The 19,650-nt window shown below is 37.2% G+C and overlaps 1 protein-coding gene across 2 annotated transcripts in view; it reads right to left on the bottom strand.

Annotated features, from left to right (window-relative positions):
• Positions 1-19,650, bottom strand: part of RUNDC3B (RUN domain containing 3B) — a 62,510-nt gene that overhangs the window by 24,552 nt on the left and 18,308 nt on the right. Inside the window, exons 4-8 of one of the 2 annotated variants that reach the window (XM_074835024.1) lie at positions 18,772-18,857; positions 15,083-15,172; positions 11,962-12,042; positions 10,366-10,534; positions 4,593-4,754 (exon numbers count right to left, since the gene is read on the bottom strand). In XM_074835024.1, the coding sequence (XP_074691125.1) occupies positions 4,593-4,754; positions 10,366-10,534; positions 11,962-12,042; positions 15,083-15,172; positions 18,772-18,857 (588 nt within the window). The remainder of the gene's footprint in view (positions 1-4,592; positions 4,755-10,365; positions 10,535-11,961; positions 12,043-15,082; positions 15,173-18,771; positions 18,858-19,650) is intronic. The other variant, XM_074835019.1, reaches the window with a different exon arrangement.

Below are 19,650 nucleotides of genomic sequence, written 5' to 3'. Positions count from 1 at the left end.
TTGATGATTTGGGATGTCTCTCCCATCACATTTTTAATGTTACAGAATTAAAACTGTTTTTCTTCAGTTAGACACACTGTGAATAACAGGCTTCTCTTGGTTGTCCTCCTGTGAACTGTTATTTTTAAGCACTTAAGAACTGTTAATTTTAAGCACTTTAAGGCCTTAAGAACTACCCCACCCTCACTGTAAAAATACACTATTTCTATAGAAAAGTGGAGCCAAAAGGACTGTTCTCTAACATTCAACTACAACAAGTCCCAGGCAAAAACATGTCCAGTGACAGCAAACACTTCTGAAGAAAGCAAACGACAGCTAGAATATATCTCATCATTATTACAACTGACACGTATCACGAGGCAATCACTTAATCTGGAGATGCTGGAAGTGTGGTAAAAGAGCAGGCTGTTCTTAGAATAGAAGAGAATAGTTCCGGTTGGATGAGACTTAAAATGACAATCTAGTCCAACTGCCTGATCACTTCAGGGTTGATCAATAGTTGAAGTGTATTACTAAGGGCATTGTCCAAATGTCTCTTAAACACTGACAGGCTTGGGGCATCGACCATCTCTCTAGAAAGCCTGTTCCAGTGTTTGACCATCCTCTCAGTACAAAAATATTTTGTAATATCTAGTCTGAGCCTTCTTCTTGATCAGCCATGCATTAGTTTAAATGTGTCTGACTGATGATTAGGTGGTCTACTGCAGTTTCACTTTTCTAATTTGATTTGCCATCAGACACCTGCCAGCAAAGTGAGACATCCAATCCCCAGATGGGTGGGCATATTGCTAAGCAATCCAATTAAGTTGAGAGCCACAAAAAAAAAAATGTTAACTGTTTTGTGAATAACTAATTTGATAAATTTTCAGCTTCACTATTTTCTAGATACTGGTATTCATGAGAACTGAAAACTGAGTTGTTCATTGTAGTTTGGATACTCAAGCATATGATGTAAAGTTAAGAATACTGAAAACTGTAGAACATTAAGTTTTGCATAGCAGCTGTAAACCAAAAACTACTTCCAAGTTTCTTTAATCTCCTATCTTCATATGTATTTCATGCTTTACAGCAAGCTGCCTTATTAAATGTGAATATGGAAAACCTGAAGGCCTTGTTGATCACTAGTGTTATCTGGTTTCCAAGTAACAACCTATACTGCCAAGAAAGTCAGATTTCTATTCCCTGCTTTTTCCTCTTTTTTTTTTTTTTTTTTGGGGGGGGGGGGGGGGGGGGGGGAAGGGCAGGGGCAGACCTAGACATAGACTCAGATTCTGCCCAAATCCACTGAGAAAATACATAAAACATTTTGACTTGCATGCCCGTGAAATACCGTTTTGGAAACATCAACAAATACTTACTCAACAGAAATTTGAAGCGGTAGAACTTCCTACCTTAACAACAACAGCCAGTGGAATAGAAAAGCATCATTAAAAAGAAAATATAGAATGTTTATTTATAATGGTTTCCATTACACAGCAAATGATCCTAAATCACATCTCAGTGTTTTACAAACCATAATGTAGCATGCCTTCGGCAGAATTACAATCCCAAACTTGCTCTCACCTTCTTCAAAAAGATTACATTCACTACTGCAAAATGTTACTAATAGTAGGGGAGCAAAACACTAAGATTTGGAATTACATGAACACCATCCTAAAATGGCTGGACCATAAAAAGCAATTGGTCAAAACTCATGCCTCATTACAGACACGTTAGTGACACAAGATATTCTGCTGCCAGGTCACCCTTGGTCAAAAGAAAAAGAGGAAAGAACTAGAGTGTGGGAGAGAAGAGATAGAGGGAGAGAAGAGAGCACAGAAAGAGAAAAAAAAGGAAGGGGGGGAGAGAGGAGAGAGAGAAAAGAAAGGGGGGGGAGAGAGCTAAAAAGAAAGCGAGAGAGAAAGAGTATAACAAAAAAGAGTAAGAAAGAACGACTATGACAGAATGATTAAAAGATGTTTATTATGACTGGCGTCAACCATCAGAAACCTGCTAGGAATATTTCTTTTCTTCCCTCTCCCCAATAAGGAACTATGAGTTCCTAACACACTTTTAAGAAGAGTTCATCTGACAGGCACACTACACTCACAGCAATAACAACACAAAATTATACCTATCTCCCCAAATATCTAGTGTAGTCCAGGCTGCTGACTGCAGTGTCTCACCAATAGCTATACAAGAACACACTGTCAAGCTGCAACAGCAACTGCTCCACAATTTGAGCCTTTACATAAGCCAGCAAACAAAACAAACCCCAGAGACTGAAATCTTTAGAACAGTCTGACTGCATATAGATCAGCTAAAACTTAACAGCAGGTCTAAACATTCAAAATTTCCAAATATCAGAGTGGGTTTAAATGATCTCACACCTTCCCCTCACCTCCCTCAAATAATCAGGGAGGTCAAAGTAGTATAACATGAGTCATTAACTACATCAGTAAGTTCAGAAAAGAACTCAAGAACAGGTATCTCTCAAAAGCTTACAGGCAATCAGAAAAAGAAAAAAGGAAAAAAAGACAGACTTGGAAAAACATCTTTTTTTCTTCCTCAACTCTGAAACTGTCATAAACAAAATGCAAATGCTGTACTCCTGAGGATTTTAATAAAATCCATTTCAAGCACTGGTAATAATATGATCTACCACAAGACAGAGAGTGGGAAGGGAAACAACCAACCAAAAAAATAAGCTGTGTTTACAAGCTAGAGGTACTTTTTACTGCATAGGAAAGACTGTTCCAGGTGGTATCTCTGAGACATTAGGCAGAGAGAACCAAAGTATCTTTATATTCTCTTCATCCTGGATTGGTTCAAAGGCCACAGATGGCTTCCATTTTACTTCAGGGCTCAGACACTTATACATGACTCCAGGTATAAGGTAAAATAATTTATCTTGTATTTGTTATGAACAGAATGGAACATACAATTACTGCAGATGTGTGTACTATAGCAGTCTCATGACAATTTACCACCACAGTGAGTTTTCAATCTATCTGGGTCTTTAACCATTACCAGGGAGCATCTCTGCAAAAGGACAGTACCTCCCTACCCAACAGACAGGGCTGGGAGGATAAACTATGTAAGAATCATGAGATACTCAAATGTTTATCATTCTAGGAGTCACATGCTATTAAAAAAATTAAGCCTTCTTCTGTTGTTTTAGCATTTTGCCTTGCACTGAAGAAAGGGTGAATAGCAAACTGCTTCATCAGTTTGAATATTTTTAGGACTACCAGATGAACTTCTACTGTGTCTGAGCCACATGCAAATAAAATAGAATCTACACAAAGAAAATAAGTATTTCTTTATCCTCTCCTGCCTAACATTTTAAAACTAGTGCTCAAAAGGAAGCTGCTTCCAATATTTTTTTCTTAAGGGTAGCCTTGAAGCTCCAGCTCCAATAATAAAAGATAAAGAACATTTTATCAAAGTGTGTTAAAAGCTTAAGCAAGTAAGCTATCTCAGGAAAAAAAAAATCTTGGAAAGAATCTCAGAATCATTCTGTCTTACACTACTGCAGTTTTCAGGGGAGTGTGCTGGGTTTGTGTGTGGTGGGGCTTTTGGTAACGGGGGAGGGGGCTACAGCAGCAGCCCCTGTGAGAAGCTTCTTGAAAGCTCCCCCGGCTCCAAGGCGGATCCACCTCTGGCCAAGGCCAGGCCAGTTAGTGATGGTGGTGGTACGAACACTGAGGTCAGTGGAAGGAAGGAGGAGGAGGAAGCGGAGGAGGTGCGCCAGAGCAGAGTCCCCCTGTATCCTGTGGTGAGATGGCAGGGCCAACACCCCCGACACCCATGGAGGTCACTGGAGGAGCAGAGATTCACCTGCGGCCTATGGAGCACCCCCAGGACTCTGTGGGAAGATGCAGCCCCGGCTGTTGTAGTTCAGCGCTTGGAGGACTGCAACACGTGGAGGTGACCCACGCCGGAGCACCTCAACAAGAACACATCCCGTGGGGAGGACTCACAGCAGAGAGAGTTTGTGGAGGACTGTCTCCCGTGAGAGGGACGCCACGTGGAGCAGGGGGAAGAATGCAGAAGAGTGCTTCTTCCCCACACCTTGGAGGAAGAAGCAGCAGACTGACTGCACCCCCCATCTCCTGTCCCTGGGCTGCTGGGGAAGGAGGTAGAGGTATTGGGAACAAAACTGAGCCCGGGAAGAAGGGAGGGGTGGGGGAGGTGTTTTTAAGATATGGTAACACTTCTTACTGCCCCTTTCTGTCCGTTAAGTGCCGTTAGCATGACATCCTTTCTGTTCCCCTAAGGAGCCTGTCTTTTGCCTGTGACCATTAATGGGTGAGCTACCCCTCCCTGGCCTTATCTTGATTCCTGAGCCTTTTGATTCATTTTTCTCCTTTCCAGCACTGCGGGGGAAGGGGTGAGAGAACAGAGTGAGCTGCGTCATGCTCAGTTGCCTTCTGGGCTCAAACCACAACAGGGAGCCATTTGTAAAGGTAAAAAACCAAACTAAAATACATCAATTTCTTTAAGAAGTTTGACTCATTTCCACAGGACCAGAAGTTCTTTGTATTGTACAGTTAAATGAGTTAAATAATTTAAGTAATACTGCTCTAACAACATTTCTCCATTATACTAACTTACAACTGGTCTTGCAGTTCCACAATGATATATTCCAGCTGTTCCTTCTCCATTTTATGGGCAAGATCCATATCTTCAATTCTTTGTAACAGCAGTTTATTCTGTGAGACAGATTCAGATAGCTGGTTTTCTCTGAGTCGTACCAATTCTTCAAGGTAACCCTGGAAATATAAGTGTTAGAAAGCTTTAAAGAACACACTATCAAAAAACCTTTCATTACACATGTTCACATTTTTCTGGTTTAAGATGTATACAGTTCTACTTTGGTTTTGTTGTAGGTTTTTTTTTTTTAGTTCTTAAACAGACTAGTACATTGACTTAAGATTAAGATGTTTCCTAATAGGTGCCAAGAAAATCATGTACTTATTTATAATCCTGCAGAGGAATAAAATAATGGATGAAACAATGAGACAGGAATGCCACCAGCATTCATTTTTCAAAAACAACATAGAACACTCACTGATACAAGAAAAAGATCAGAACTCTATGACTTAACAGATGCACGATGTTAGATATTATGTAAAAAGGACAAGAGTAGAATATATATGGATCTGTATAGTTAATGAAAGGGATGCAAAATTATTATTAAAAAAATCCAACATTATTGTAAAGTTTCTTTGAAAACTGCAATATCACATCACACATTAAAATGACAAAGAAGAAATTAATATTCATCTACTGTGAAGTATAAGGTAGGACAAATGGTGAAGGTCACTTCTTTTAGTAACATTGGACATGCAGGGCTGGAATGTGCATTTATGTAATTGTTTTTCCAGCTGATACTATAAAAGATATGGGGCAGTCCTAATCACACTCCAACTACTTAGTCATTTACAAAAATCCACAATGTGAGTGTTTAACATCAGCTGTGAGGGCACACTGGTGACAAAGTGTGTTCACAAATTACACATCTGGTTACAATACTAAGCAGCTATTTCTTTTTGTTCTTCAAGCAGAGTCCCAGCATGTCAGATGCTAGTAACTTCTTATCAATTCTTAGTTAAAGCTGGATACAGTAAGTCTATACTGCATAAAATTTTGCACATTCCTGGAAAAACTTGTAACTTTCATAGGTGCCCACATTAAAAAAATAAAGTTTAAAAAAGGTATTTTTCATAGACACAGGTGTAGTCCTGTTGAGTAAGAATACAGGTTTCACATTAGCTGGTAGTAAAATACAACTAATGTAATTCATCACCACAAAGACTATAAAGGGTTTGGAGCATCTCTCATATGAGACAAGGCAGAAAGAGCTGGCATTGCTCAGTCCAGGGTTGGGGAATGAGGAGGAAGGAAGAGAGTCATATCAATGTGTATCAGTATTTAATAGGAGGGTGAAAAGAGGATGCAGTCAGACTCTTCCCAGCAGTATCCAGTGAAAAGAGGCAATGGGCACAAACTGCAATACAAGAAACTATTTAAATGTAGGAAAAACCCTTTTTTCCCCTATTTTTTTATTTTTATTTTTCAATGAATGCTGGAACAGGTTGTCCAGACAGGCTGAGGAGTCTGCATCCTTGAGATATTCACAACCCAACTGAACAAGGCCCTGAGCAACCTGCTGTAGTCTACCTTTTTCTGAGCAGGGGAGTTGGACTAGGCAATCTCCAGAGGCGCCATCCGACCACAAGTATTCTGTGATTCTGTGATTACATACAGTTCTATCCACTGGATATATTTATATTTGATAGGAATTTATTTTAATCTCAGTACAGGTTCCAAGGAATCTTGAGAGCTTTTCAGTATGCCTGGTTCTGCCCCATCAAATGTTACTGTTACCTTGACTATTAAGGTGCTCCCTGGAGCTCTAAGTAGTGCTTTGAAAGTAATAAATGGTGCATTAGGACATACACAAACTTTCTGCCTCCCAGAAACATCAAAAAAATATTTTGCAAAAAAATTTTAGATATGAAGTACCAGTATCGGAAACAGAATACTATGAACAGTAAATACCTCTATCTGTAATGACATGGAGATGCATCATCCACCAGTGAAAGCATATAAAACTCCAGTATAAACAGTACACAAAGAATTTAGTTTACTACACAAAAGTGAGGAGTTTACACCATTCCAAAATAGGGAAGGGATAAGTTCCACATAAGTAACTACTGTGTAAATTATGACTCATTAATCTGGACAAGAGACAACTTGGAAAGGACAAACTCACTATATTTCCAGAGTGGCTTGGAGAGGGCAGGAAGGAAGCCACTGTTCATCATTTTTTAAAATACAAGAGCTAGGTACCATAAAACAAAGCTTGTATGAGCCAGATTCAAAAGACAGAAAAGGAGGTGGCTTTTCACACAACAGATGGTAGATATGCAGAATGCTTTGCCAAAAAAAATTATTTGGATGCTAAAAATTTACACGGGGTCAAGTAGATATTCGACAAGCATTTGGAAGAGAGATCCATCACTGGTGACTCAACAGACAAACCTTATCAGCTTCAGGAAGCTGTTGAGCTGATATGCATTGGCCAAGAAAGTATTAGAAGAAAAGCAGTGCATATACATCAGCTTTGTTTTTATTCTTCCCTCCACGTCTACTTCAGGCAAGTATCCAAGATAGGATAGTAGGATAACAAGGATTCTTGGTCTAAACCAGCATAGCATTGTTGATCCAATACAGCAACGCTAAGATTTACCTTGCTAAAAATAATACCTGACCCTATCCTACCATTCAAACAACTCAGAAGATACAGATACCTTTATCTTAGCTGAAATCCAACTGCTTGTCATATTGTGACCCTGTTAAACTTCATTCACCTGTGCTATTAATGACTGCACGTACTTACCTAGGAGGCACAAAAGGAATTTATCATTGTGTAAAATGAATGACAATAGAGCAAAAGAAGGATCTATCAGACTCACTATATCACTTGCTAAAAATACATTCTTTTTAACTTGGTCTTCTTGTCACAAACAAGGTTTTCCAACACACAATGTCAGAAAGCCCCTTTGTTTGAAAGAAAACACTGTCCCTGATTAACTGGTACCTACTGCACTGTGTGCAACTTGATTGTTACTGCAACTTACTGCCATGAAAAACATCCCAAAAAGGGAAGGAGAGAAACGCCTAGGAAAGGAGCTCAATTCCATAGTCCATCTAACCTCTTAATGGTTATTTGTTCAAACTGTAATAGAACAGACGTAGTATAGTTGAAATGAATTAAACAAACGTTTGGTAGGCACATCCCAAACGAAAATTAGACAGTGGAAAACTTTCTGTCTGTGGGAATAAAGAAGTTATTTTGTCGCTGCAATTGTCAAATAGGCATTCAAAAGGAGGACAATTAGGGAAGTGTCAACAGCTGTCAGAGTAGCTATCATTTTGAAAATTGTATTAAATGCACCACAGTTTTCAAAGAGTTAGAAAACTGACGTGAATTCATCCCTACATTAACTGACTATAGAAGTTGACAGTTCATTAAGAGAATGGTACAAGGAATAATGTGACTCACTAAAATAGTAATGCTCAAAAATTTGAAGTGCTCAGTATCAGATCAGCAAGTAACTTCCCATCGAGTAGAAACGTTTCTGGATCTTAGACTTCTGAATAAACCAAAACCTCCATTTGCTGCTACAGCCACTGAAGATCTTTGTGCTTTTGTAGATGTAAAGTTTCCTAGTGATTCTGGCTAGTGGCTTTGGACACCATGTTTTAATATTGTTTCTATAGATGTCTGTCACAACTTTGATGGGGTATCCTTCATGGGATATCCTTGGAAATTAATCATCTGGATGTGACAAGAAAAATAAACATCCACCTGTTTTGTTCTCTTCAATGATTCTCCAGAGCTGATGACACATTCCTCATTAAGCACCAAAATATTTTACAATCTTTGGGGCGAAGGAGAAGAGCAAAGTTCAAATTGATCTTATGTTTTTGTCTGGACACAAGGATGAAACGCTGTCCTGAATACATTCCTGTGCTTCAAGCACTGTTGGGGTGGGGAGGGAAACGTTTTCATTTTATGTGGTTGAAGAGATTCCTTTTGAATGGCACATTTTGGTTTACAAAAGCAGGGAAAATGTCCTCTGTACCAGAGAGAGCCCCAAGGAACACAAGCTCTTTCTGTATGGAAGGTGATACCACACTGGCCAAGAAGATAGTACCAGCAACCTGGATACCAACATTTAAGGTCATATTTCAAAAATAAGAAGTCTAAGGGACCCAAAATAGAAAATAAATAATTGTATGCCTATTTAAAAAAAGATAACCTCTCACATCTATCACCCCACAGTAAGTCTGACTTCTTCACTGTTACTTAGAAAAACTTTTAACTAGGGTCTCTCACATACATTAAAGTAAACCAACTTTGGTTTTACCCATTCTGTACTAAGATTGATATTTAGCAATCCATACTACATTTACCCTAATGAATTGAACATAGCTAGGACTCCTCCCCAGGTATAGTTTCTCAGTCTGGCTCTATTATAGTAAAATTCAAGTTACAAAGGACCATGTCTGAAGTCATACTGTTTTTTTGGAATGATCGCTGACAAACACTAATTCACAAACCATGACCTGAAATAATCTGAGAACGTGCTAGTTGTCCCAGGCCAAAACCATGACAGCAATCATTCTTAGAATTTAAATATGTGACTGAGTTGGTTGCAGGACCTGGGGCACAGTTAATGTACTGAGTCCCAACAGGCAGAAGATCCATTCTAAATACCATCTGTCCCTCTCCTTTTTTCTTCTCAGTACAGTAAAAACTAGAGAGAGATAATCTTGTGATTGTAATGCCCTAAACTAAGAGAAATAATCACACCTCCAAGAGCCCTTATATAGTTCCAGCCTTTGGTTTACTGTGTTCAGAGTTACACCAAAATAAAATTCTGACATTAGGTAAAAAGAATACTAAAATACTAATAAAGTCTTTAAAAGCATTAACTATTTGTCTTTCATTTTTCTTCCCTTTCATATTTCCTGACTCCTCATTTTTCTGTGCACTATTTCTTCAGTGTCTACTAACAGTCTTCCCCCTTCTCTCTGCCACTAGCCAACAGGTATTGTTGTCTCTGTAGTTGTAATACACTCTTAAGAAAAACTGACAAGCACTTTGCTTTTAAAAATACTAAAATAATAAAAAGTTTGGACACACACTTCACCTTTAACTTAGAGTATTTTGGGTGGTAGACTACCTTTGGTTTCTATAATAACATTCAATATGCCACCTAAATTATTAAAAACATACTTTTTTCTCCTTTCTCATCCTAGCTTGAAGCAGGTCTTAAAATTATGTTTTTAAAAACTCATCTCAGTATCACTGAGAAGATAGTTATGCTTTTCATTCCTAGATGGATGACTTTGCTGATCAATTTTGTTTACTCCAAGACTAAATGTTTAACATCACTATCATTATAAAAGCCTTCAGGCACCTACATCAGTAAAAGCCTATGGCCTCCAAGCAAGAGGAAAATCACATGGAGAGTTGTGTTCGCTTCAAGCTCACAACCTGACAGCTTCAGAGATACACTGCCTGGAACTCCGAGATTAGAAAAAGGAGCCAAAGCTTCTACATTATATTGTGAAATCTAATCTCTGAATTATTATTATCATTCTCTTCCCCCTCTCCCCAAACTTTTTCCCTCAAATCAGTGAGCAAAGATACTTAAGATACTCTGACGCTCATAAAACTTAAGACCATTTACATGAAGCTAAATACTATTTAATTTATTATTTTCTGCCTTTACTTAAATGGATATGTCACCATTTGGCTGGTGATGAGCTTTGGCTCCATCACCCCCCACAAACCTAATCTTTTACCTTCTGTTCCAATGCAAGCCGGTACTTCTGTTCTACCCTTTTGCATTTGTTGTACCAACTGTTTTCATCCATGATGAAAGGAGGACCAATGTTCTCTGGAGTGCTGCCTTCACTGCCAGTACTGCCCAATGTTCTTAGTTCTTCTTCATCACTGCTGATGCTGTCAGAACTGAAGGATCATATTTATTAGTCAAGTGAAAAGCTGTGTTTGTTAAAATGCAAATTCCCTTGAAATTAAAAGACCACAGTTCTTAAAGACATCTAAAGCTCTGTAAACCAAAAAGAATCAAAATGTTGGGATAGATCACCAAATGCAACTTATATTTCAAGCTTTTATTTGAAAAGCCACCTAAAGAATGGGCAAAGATTTGCCTGTGATCTTAGTCAAGTTGTCTTAGGCAAGTCAGACAACTTTATGTGGGATACTCTCCTAGAATACAAAGGGCCAAAGCATTACAATGTGTTATCTAAGGAAGTGGTGACAATCTTTCCTTCACAAACTCAGGGCAAAGAGTAGTATCTGAAAATAAATTGTATTTGTTTCTAAGAATGCAGAAAAATAAGAAAGCGATTGTTGTTATGCTAAATCATGAAAAATTTAAATGAGAATGTAAAGTTATGGTCAGCAAAGACCATGTGCCTGTTATTTCACAGTACCTAAGTATCACCCCACATAGTATGTAGATTCATTGTTAAAATATCTCTGTATCATCCAGAATCAACGTATGCCAGAGAATTCAGACATCTGTCGCAAAGAATTTTAATTTATCCCAATAACTATTTGAAATCATCCCTTACAACTATGCTTTCCACTATATCAACAGAATTTACTATTTTTTTAAGTAGTCTGAGACCCCATGATCCTGCTGTGATGCAAATTCTGCTTTAACTGAACCATGCAATTTTTCATTAACATGTAAACTAATAAGAACTTCAAGAGAATAACTAGGATGTGTCATGTTTAGTTGTACATCTTCAAGACTATTCCTAACTCCCAACTGCTTTTTTCATTTTGACAAACCTAACAATAGAACACATCCGATCAATTTCCAGGCTTTTTGGAGATGCCAAATTGCTACCTGATCTGTTAGATAGTGATCATTCTTTTCACTATTAATTATATGGCTGATCAGAGGAGCAAAATGTGGCTGGAAGGTCAGATTATATCCACAACTGGCCATAATTTTCTGTTATGTGCTATCTGCTCATACTGCACACTGCTTATCTGTCATATCTTACCATTTACCAGGGCATATATAATTTTAATTTACAAAATAACCACTTTTAAGTTTATGGCTACACAGAAAAGGCCCAAGAGAAAAGACAACTTGCTCTGGTGATCTTCAAAGGAAATAAAAAATGTGTTTCCTGCTAAACTGTGATTCTAATCCAAGTAAACAAAGTTAGCATGACTCATTCTGATGAGTCATGTAATCATTTCACTAGTCTGAAAGACCAAGGTAGCTGAGTGTACAGGTTTGTATTTAGATATGGATATTATTTTGAATGTGAAATGAAAAGTAAGAGGTGCAGTATGAAGTAAAATTTTTTCAATTAAATAAAATTTAAAGAAAACAGTGTAAAGATAAAAAGTACCTTTGGGTGTACTTCAAGTATGGTGTATAATCTATGACAGCTGGAAAGCTGCCATCCAATCCTTCACCCTTCAGACAAAAACTGGTAAGACAGAGAAACAATGATAAGATTATAACAAGAAAATTAAATGACAGTGACAGTTGAATCTTAGCAATGTGAAATTTGATTTTTCTTAATTTTTTGGTAATAATACAGGACTAGAGCATTTAACACTGAAATCCTTGTCAGCCAAGCTAGACTGTTTAATATTAAATGAGAGTCACTGAGCATATTATAAGATAACAAAAACCCCAACAAACAGAAATTCCATGTAATCAGGGAACAGATGAGGGCAAGTGATATAAACCCTAATTTTTAAATATTTGCTTTTATTCTGAAAATACAAATGGATTGCAAGAGAATAACAGGAAAAGTAACGTCAGCTGAAGCAAGAGAAACAGAAGAGCTATGGATAAGCTTGCAATCTTCAGTATTTAAGCTCATTTAAAGTGTTTGCAGAGTGCTTACATAACCATCCTACTAACTTTAAGTCAAAAATTAGTTCTCAAAAATATTTCAGTCTTTCTCCTTTCAGATACTTTCTGGTGTTGGGCTGCAGGAAGACAAGGAACACTAATGAAACTAACTTTCAGAACATGTTCTTAAATGGCTGTAGCTTTATAAAGCTCTCGTCTACACTGTATTCTTTTTGTACTGGATACAAAAGATTGTAGTTGAATCATGTTTAATTATCATAGAAGTGACAAAATTAATTATTCTTCCACAAGGCTCATATTCCTCACTCCTCCTATCTGTCATCAAAAAACACAGATTTTGCTAACTTAATTGCAAAGTGCCATTTTTGACAATGCAGTCACCTAAGTGGTATTTGGGAAGTACATCTGAAATGTTTTTTTTTCCCTAAGAAAAGAAAAAGAAAGAAACCAACAAAGACCACCCCTGCAAAACCACAATTATCTTAAGTAGATACATAATTCCATATTGCTATAAGGGGGAAAGAAAGAATAAATTAGATTCTGTTCTCACCTGGGTTCCCCCATCTCCACCCCAAAGCCTTATTTACAGTTCCACATAGATAAGCCAGTCAACATTTATAAGAGGCTGTTTGAACTGAAAAAAAGAGATCTCAAATATGACATGCAAAGAATGGCTACAGCTTCTCAGCCATTCAAACCACAGTACTATGAATTATATGTGGCACAATAAAAATGCTCCTGTAGCACTATCTTCCTATTTTGCCCAGAAAATTTCTAGGCTCTTAAAAGCTGCACTGACAAAAACTTAAAGTGTCTCCAACGAGAACCAATCATTACTCTGAACACTATTAACAGATACCTATAAATATGCTTATATTACATATCAGAGGACAAGGGAAGAACAAGCAGCATACAACTAAACTCACGTACCAGTAGTATGTACCACGGAGACTTATGGGAGACACACAGTCAATTGATGATCATTTACAACAGGATTTACATACTGCAGACCTACTCTTGTTATGCTTCTTATTCATGTATAACTATAGTCCTTCCAAGTATAGTGCTAATACAGAAGCAGTTTAATTTCACATAGTGTAAAGTTTAATAAAATCTGGTAAGATTTGAATTTGCTGTACACGAGGCTAGCTCTCTTATCCTGCAGCACGCTTCTGTTCCCCCAGAACATATGTTGAGGATGCAGTTAAGCCAACCTAATGACTAAATGCTGGCAAAAGGAGCTATTCTGCATTTTCAACCTCTCCCTCCACATTTTTTCTTTCTTTCTTTTTTAATTTATTTAAGTCCCAACTAGACATTCCCCTTCCCCTCTTACAGTGGTATTGGCACTTATCTGACTCCATGATGAGCTAGTTCAGCCATGACAACAAGAATTTTTAGGTTTTTTTCCCCTTTAGCATCCAGCTGCAGTTCCACAAGCAGCTGAACTAAATGCTCACTGCCCCCAGAAAGGGAAGACATTACTCAATCCTTTTTACTCCTTCTCTTCTCTAAGCCTTATGGTCCCATCATCTCTGCCACTAACAGAACGCTTTTGTGAATCAAACTAGCTAACAACAAAAGAACTATCTTGTCTTCCTACTGGGTATGTTTTTTTACTCTTTAACAAGCTAAGCTGGCTCACAGATGGGTCCAACAAACCTCAAAATTGGTATAAGGGTACATAAGCAGGAGTAGATCTCCAAAGGCCTTTTGGCAACAATCACTCAGTGTATCCAATGAGACTATATGCTGTTTTCTGCCAGTTTATCTCCTAAACTGGTTTGTGACAAACATTAATGCTGCTGCAGGGTAAATATTAACAGTGTACTGCCAGGAGACTGTAGAAAATCATCATCACTCTCCTTTTCCCTATGCTGTATTACAAAACCCTTTCCCAGTGGCTCTGTATGAGGCTAAGTGGGTCCAACCAGGCATATTAACAGGGCCTTGCACCAACCAGGCTTGATCTTTTCATAGGCACAAGCCTTCATACCTTGCTGATGTTTTTTATATAGATATATATTCATATATACATACTAGGATGTTTTTTATATTCTCTAGCATGTGCTTCCACCTTCATTACCCCAAAACACAGTATTAATTGTATAACAAAGCACACAAAAGTCTATCTTGAAATTGCAAAGGTAAATTCATGTAATCTGATGATACTTTACAAATTAAACAGTCATTTGTAGGTTAAGCTTTTAAAATCTAGAAGCGCTAAAGTTAAAGATACCTACACCTTCTACATATGCAGTTACAATGCTGTCACTGAGTACCAGGGTATAACCACGTACTTAATCACACAGTTTTCCTTACAGTTTAAAAATAACAAGATTTAGTTGTCTGTAAGCTTCACTTAATAGGTTTGATATATCTTCTGCAATTATATTTCTGATTGCTTTCAGGATTTTGATACCTGGAAGAAATACTGTGTAATCATGCAGCTATATAAAGTATGGTATAACTTTGTTCTTACCTAGAATAGCCATCCAAGATCTCTCTTTCCCTCCCCCTCCTTCCCCCACCCCCCAAGTTTTGTCTCTCAAACTATCAAGGGAATCTAACAATTTTTTCCATAATGCATCAATTTATAAGTACTTTCCCTGATCATTTTGTTATGAAGCATGCAAATACAATACCTGAAATCAATTGCATTGAGTCCCAACAGCATACCAGCAAGCATATTTGCTTCTTCACCAAGAACAATTGCTCCATCCTCATAAAATCTCCTTCGATAAAAAAGGAATTAGTTCAGTTAATACCATTTTCTCTCAAATAATAATAACGTTTTTCATAGTTAACAGAAAATGGAAGAAATCCAGTTTAAATAAAAATAACTCATGTAAACCCCAGGGGCATTCATATTTCATTTTAAATAGAGCAAACCAATACACTGCACAGCACAAAACACCACAATCTTAGAGCACATGGAAATTGAGACAGAAGCAAAAAGAATCTACAATATTAGCCCTAAGAAATAGTAGAACATGATGGACAAAATGCAAAGAAAATGATGAAGATATCTTATACTTTACTGATGAAAGGAAGAATTTGTGTCACGTACGTAAAAAAAAATAATTATTCCATTGTATGAAAAAAAGTTCTGTCTCACACTTGTACTTGCAGGCTCTTTTAAAGTTCAACATTCATCCTTCACTCTTAGTAGTTTATTATTTTTAAAAAAATATTTTCACAAATCAACTATTTTCCAGGTAGCATACTTTTTCTTAAAATACTGCATGCTGGGAAGCTACATGCTGCATTCAGTTATTGTGAGACTTTTCATTATTTGGAGGAGGAGTGTTTTCTTAACACCATTTTTTATTGTAAAACACCTACTGGCCAAAGTTTTAAAATTCCATGCCTTGATCTCAAAATACACTTCACATACCCCAGTATATGCAAACTTGTGAAGGCTGCTTGAGAACAGTGACCAATAAAGCACCAATTTTAAAATCTGTATTCCCTCACTGCCTCCCCACTCTCTCCCATGTATTCTAATTTTCTCCTCCCAGCTACCACAGAAGCTATTTCCAGACAGAAACGCTCCATGCACAGGGCAGGCAAATAGGTCCCATCATTGCAATGCCTGGCCTTGTAAAAAAGGCATTTGGTCTGTTCAGTAAAGTAGCACAGAACTTTAATTTCTGTGTTAAAGGAGTCTTGGCAGCAGCAGAGGCAGAAAGGTGACTAGAATTCACCTGAGCATTACACATGGAAAGAGAGAAACCAAGAGCTGTTCAGTACCAAAGGCAAGGTTGAAAGGTCACTTACCAGAAACCGATATGCACAGTCCACCCATACATTCTAGCAAGGTACGATTGTAAGAATGTGCCAGGTTATTGAATGCAACCTATCCTTCATACAAATACCAGCAACACTGCCCTGCCAAAAGCTCCATCTGTTTTAAGAACTGCATGAAAGCATTGGGATGGCTCAGTGAGAGCTCGAGTTGTCTGCATGGAGAACATCCAGAAAAGACACATTTTGGGGCACAGCTCCAAAGATTGAACTGTGTTATAATGCACACTGTCAGAAGTTTTGCAGTTTCATAACAGACATCCATTTGCTGTAAGGAATCGAGTTGTCCAAGACCTTGGATGTTCTCAGTGGAAGCAATAAATCTGGAAAACTTCCTCTGGGAAGACAGAGATTATAGTCCTGACACTGAGGCTATGAGGTACAGACTCATCTCTCTACCCTGGTACTTCAGGAAGGGCACCAGGAGGCTAAACTGACCACTGGTTGGGACAGAATACTGAGCTAGATGGACTTTACAGTCTGATTCAGTACAGTTACTATTATTTGTGAGCTAACAGCAATGATCCCAGTACAAGCTGATTACAAACCATTTCACTGGCATCTGTAAAATCACTGCCAGGTACCAATCTGTACCGTGTTCAGTTTATCTTGTAAAATGGTATCTAGGAAGTAATCACACAAAAAAGACAGGGCATACTTGTAACGGTGAGACACAGATGTTAGCCTGACAGCAGCAATGTTTCTTAAACCAACTACAGTTACCCAGCCAAAACAACAGTCCCCTTGGAAACTCTCAAATCTTCTTTCAGCACTATGCAGCTGACATGTCACAACAGAACAGTCTACTTTAAGTTAAGAGTCTGTGCTGACCAATTTGTTAGAAAAATAATTGTGTGACCGTGCTGAATCCAACCCCCTTCCAAGTGTAATGTGCAGATCCAGCACTAATAATGTGCCACTTCATTAAAGGACTAGCCCTAAGATCAGGCACCTAAACACAACAGCAAGGTTTAAAAAGAGCTAGCAGTATGATTGATGAAGCTCATATTCTACATACACACATGTAACATGATATTTACAGTTTACATAAATAATTATTGAATATACATATAGCACAATACATAATTTAAAATACTAAATAGATGGTGCAAAACATCACTAAAACAATCAGACCACTTATTAGGTATCCAATATCCCACACAGGAAAAGCGTCTGTCCACTATTGACAGTGGATTTGAAATCCACACTACCAAGACCTGAAACTGTAACTTTTATTTCCATTACATGTATTTAAAATATTACTTCAAAACAAACTTTGCACTTACTATGTTTGGAATGCAAGAGGGCTTGTTTCCAAAAGCTATACCACTGAAAGAACATTCAAATATATGAAACATTAACATGTTCAAAGAAATTAATTTGAAACTGCTAATAAAATAATACCACTGTTATCCACTAGTAAACAAACCGCACTACCAAACAAGGACAAAGAATATACTACTTAACTACATAGTTTGTGACCCTCCTCTTCCTCCTCATCTCCCCCTCAAAAACTCAAGTGACTTTTCATTTGGAGTCAACATGAGTAAATCTTTTGCAGAAATCTTTGTTCTATGAGCTTCTTGTCTACTGTAAATGCAAGCAAATCTGGGTAAAATAAAGATGACAGGTCTGGAAAATTTCAGTAAAATGGGATGTTTACCTAGTTGTGTTTCAAAGTCACCTTAATATTGGCAAAATATATAGTGATCTGTGGACAAATAGTATTACAAACAGAAATAATATTCTAAACGAACAGAAGTCCTTACAGAGGAAGTTCTTAAACAGTCCATTCAGTACGTCTAAAACTTTTAGAATTCAACATAATGTACCACAACATATTACAGACTCACTCATATTTAGATGACTTCATGATATATCTACAAGACACAGTTGTTACAGGAGAAAACATCATATAACAATCACATTATCTAGAACCAGTCCAAAACTGCCAAGCATATTGCACAAAGCATATTCTTGTCTATACCAGCTTTTACCATTAGAAGGTACAAAAAAAATCTGTTACACATTTTTCATATTACATCAAGAATTCTAGCTATGCCTGATCACTAATTCTGTTCTTCTGTATTTCTCAAAAGGTTCCTGGAATTCTCTTCGTTTTCTCTTCAAGAAAAGTTCCTATAAAAATTATTTTTTACTGAGTCTCTAGGGCTTTCTGTCAACCATACCTAATTTTGAAAGGAAGATTACATCTTCTACCCTTATCAAGCTACAATTTCAGAATTAGTTCCTTCTTTAGAGAGTTTTTCTTCTCTTTTGACCTTTCAAGAATTCCAGAATTATTTCCACATTTTTAAAACACAAAGGGATTTTCAATTTTGCAGTTTTATCCATGCTAAAATCTAATCAGTTGATACCAACTCCAGATATCTTTTACTAGGTTACAGTCCCTTTATTAGGGACATCCTTACCTATACAAATCAAGTGGAACATTCACTTCCAAACCTAGAGTCCCTCACATAAGCAACATTTGCTAAGATATTGCAAAAATGAAAGTCTTAGAGACCTGGTTGTTTTGAAGTCTCTCAGAGCTGTGGAAATATATTCAGACAAATGCTTTTCCATAAGCGCTACTCTGATCCAGGCTCGACCCTGCAAGAAACAGATATCAAATATTTAAGTAGTATAGAATGAAACACTTAATTTTACATCTGAAAATTAATACAGTTGATTTATCTGGGTGAAATGAACTGATTAACAAAATTACCACTAAACAGAAAATGTTGCTAAGATGTACTTCATTACAGTAATAATGAAAACAGAAAATGCATTCCTACAAATAAACTTTATTGTGAAATAAAGTTCTCCAAAATTAAAAAAGAAAAAATTTTTTTTCTTTAATTATATACTTTTGAAAATCTCATATACATAAGTGGTAGCAGATCAGGGCAGAAAGCTTTTCATTTTAAAGACAATGGTATTGGAAGCATCCAGTCAGTTTCACTGTAAAACAGCAGTAACCTACCCTCAAGGTGATTTAAGTAAGAACTAATTCTCTGTGTTCATTCAAATATTTGTGAGATCAATAAAAAAAAAATTTATAACTCACGTGACATATTATGTAATTTGCATAAATTATTTTTTCCCCTCAGTAAGGACATCATTATAGAAGGTGCAAATCTAAATCTAAGAGGCCTAAAACTTGTAATCCAAAAGCAAAACTTCATTCAAACAGTTCTATAAACAACATCAATAGCTTCTATTCCATTAGGAATGTATGTTGCACTTTGTTTACAGGTCTAGTGCACAGGATTGTAGTTTACAAGAAACAGACATTTCAAATGGGTGCCATAGTCACAATTGGCAGTTTAGGAACACCAGGAACACTTCTTGTAACGCCTATAAACTTACAAACAGTTATATTAGTAAGAGTCTTTCTGCTTAA

This window comes from Strix aluco, chromosome 1 (genome assembly GCF_031877795.1).
Source record: "Strix aluco isolate bStrAlu1 chromosome 1, bStrAlu1.hap1, whole genome shotgun sequence".
NCBI classification, from domain to species: Eukaryota; Metazoa; Chordata; class Aves; order Strigiformes; family Strigidae; genus Strix; species Strix aluco.
The sequence above is the reverse complement of the archived record's forward strand: the minus strand, read 5'-3'. Positions and strand labels throughout refer to the sequence as shown.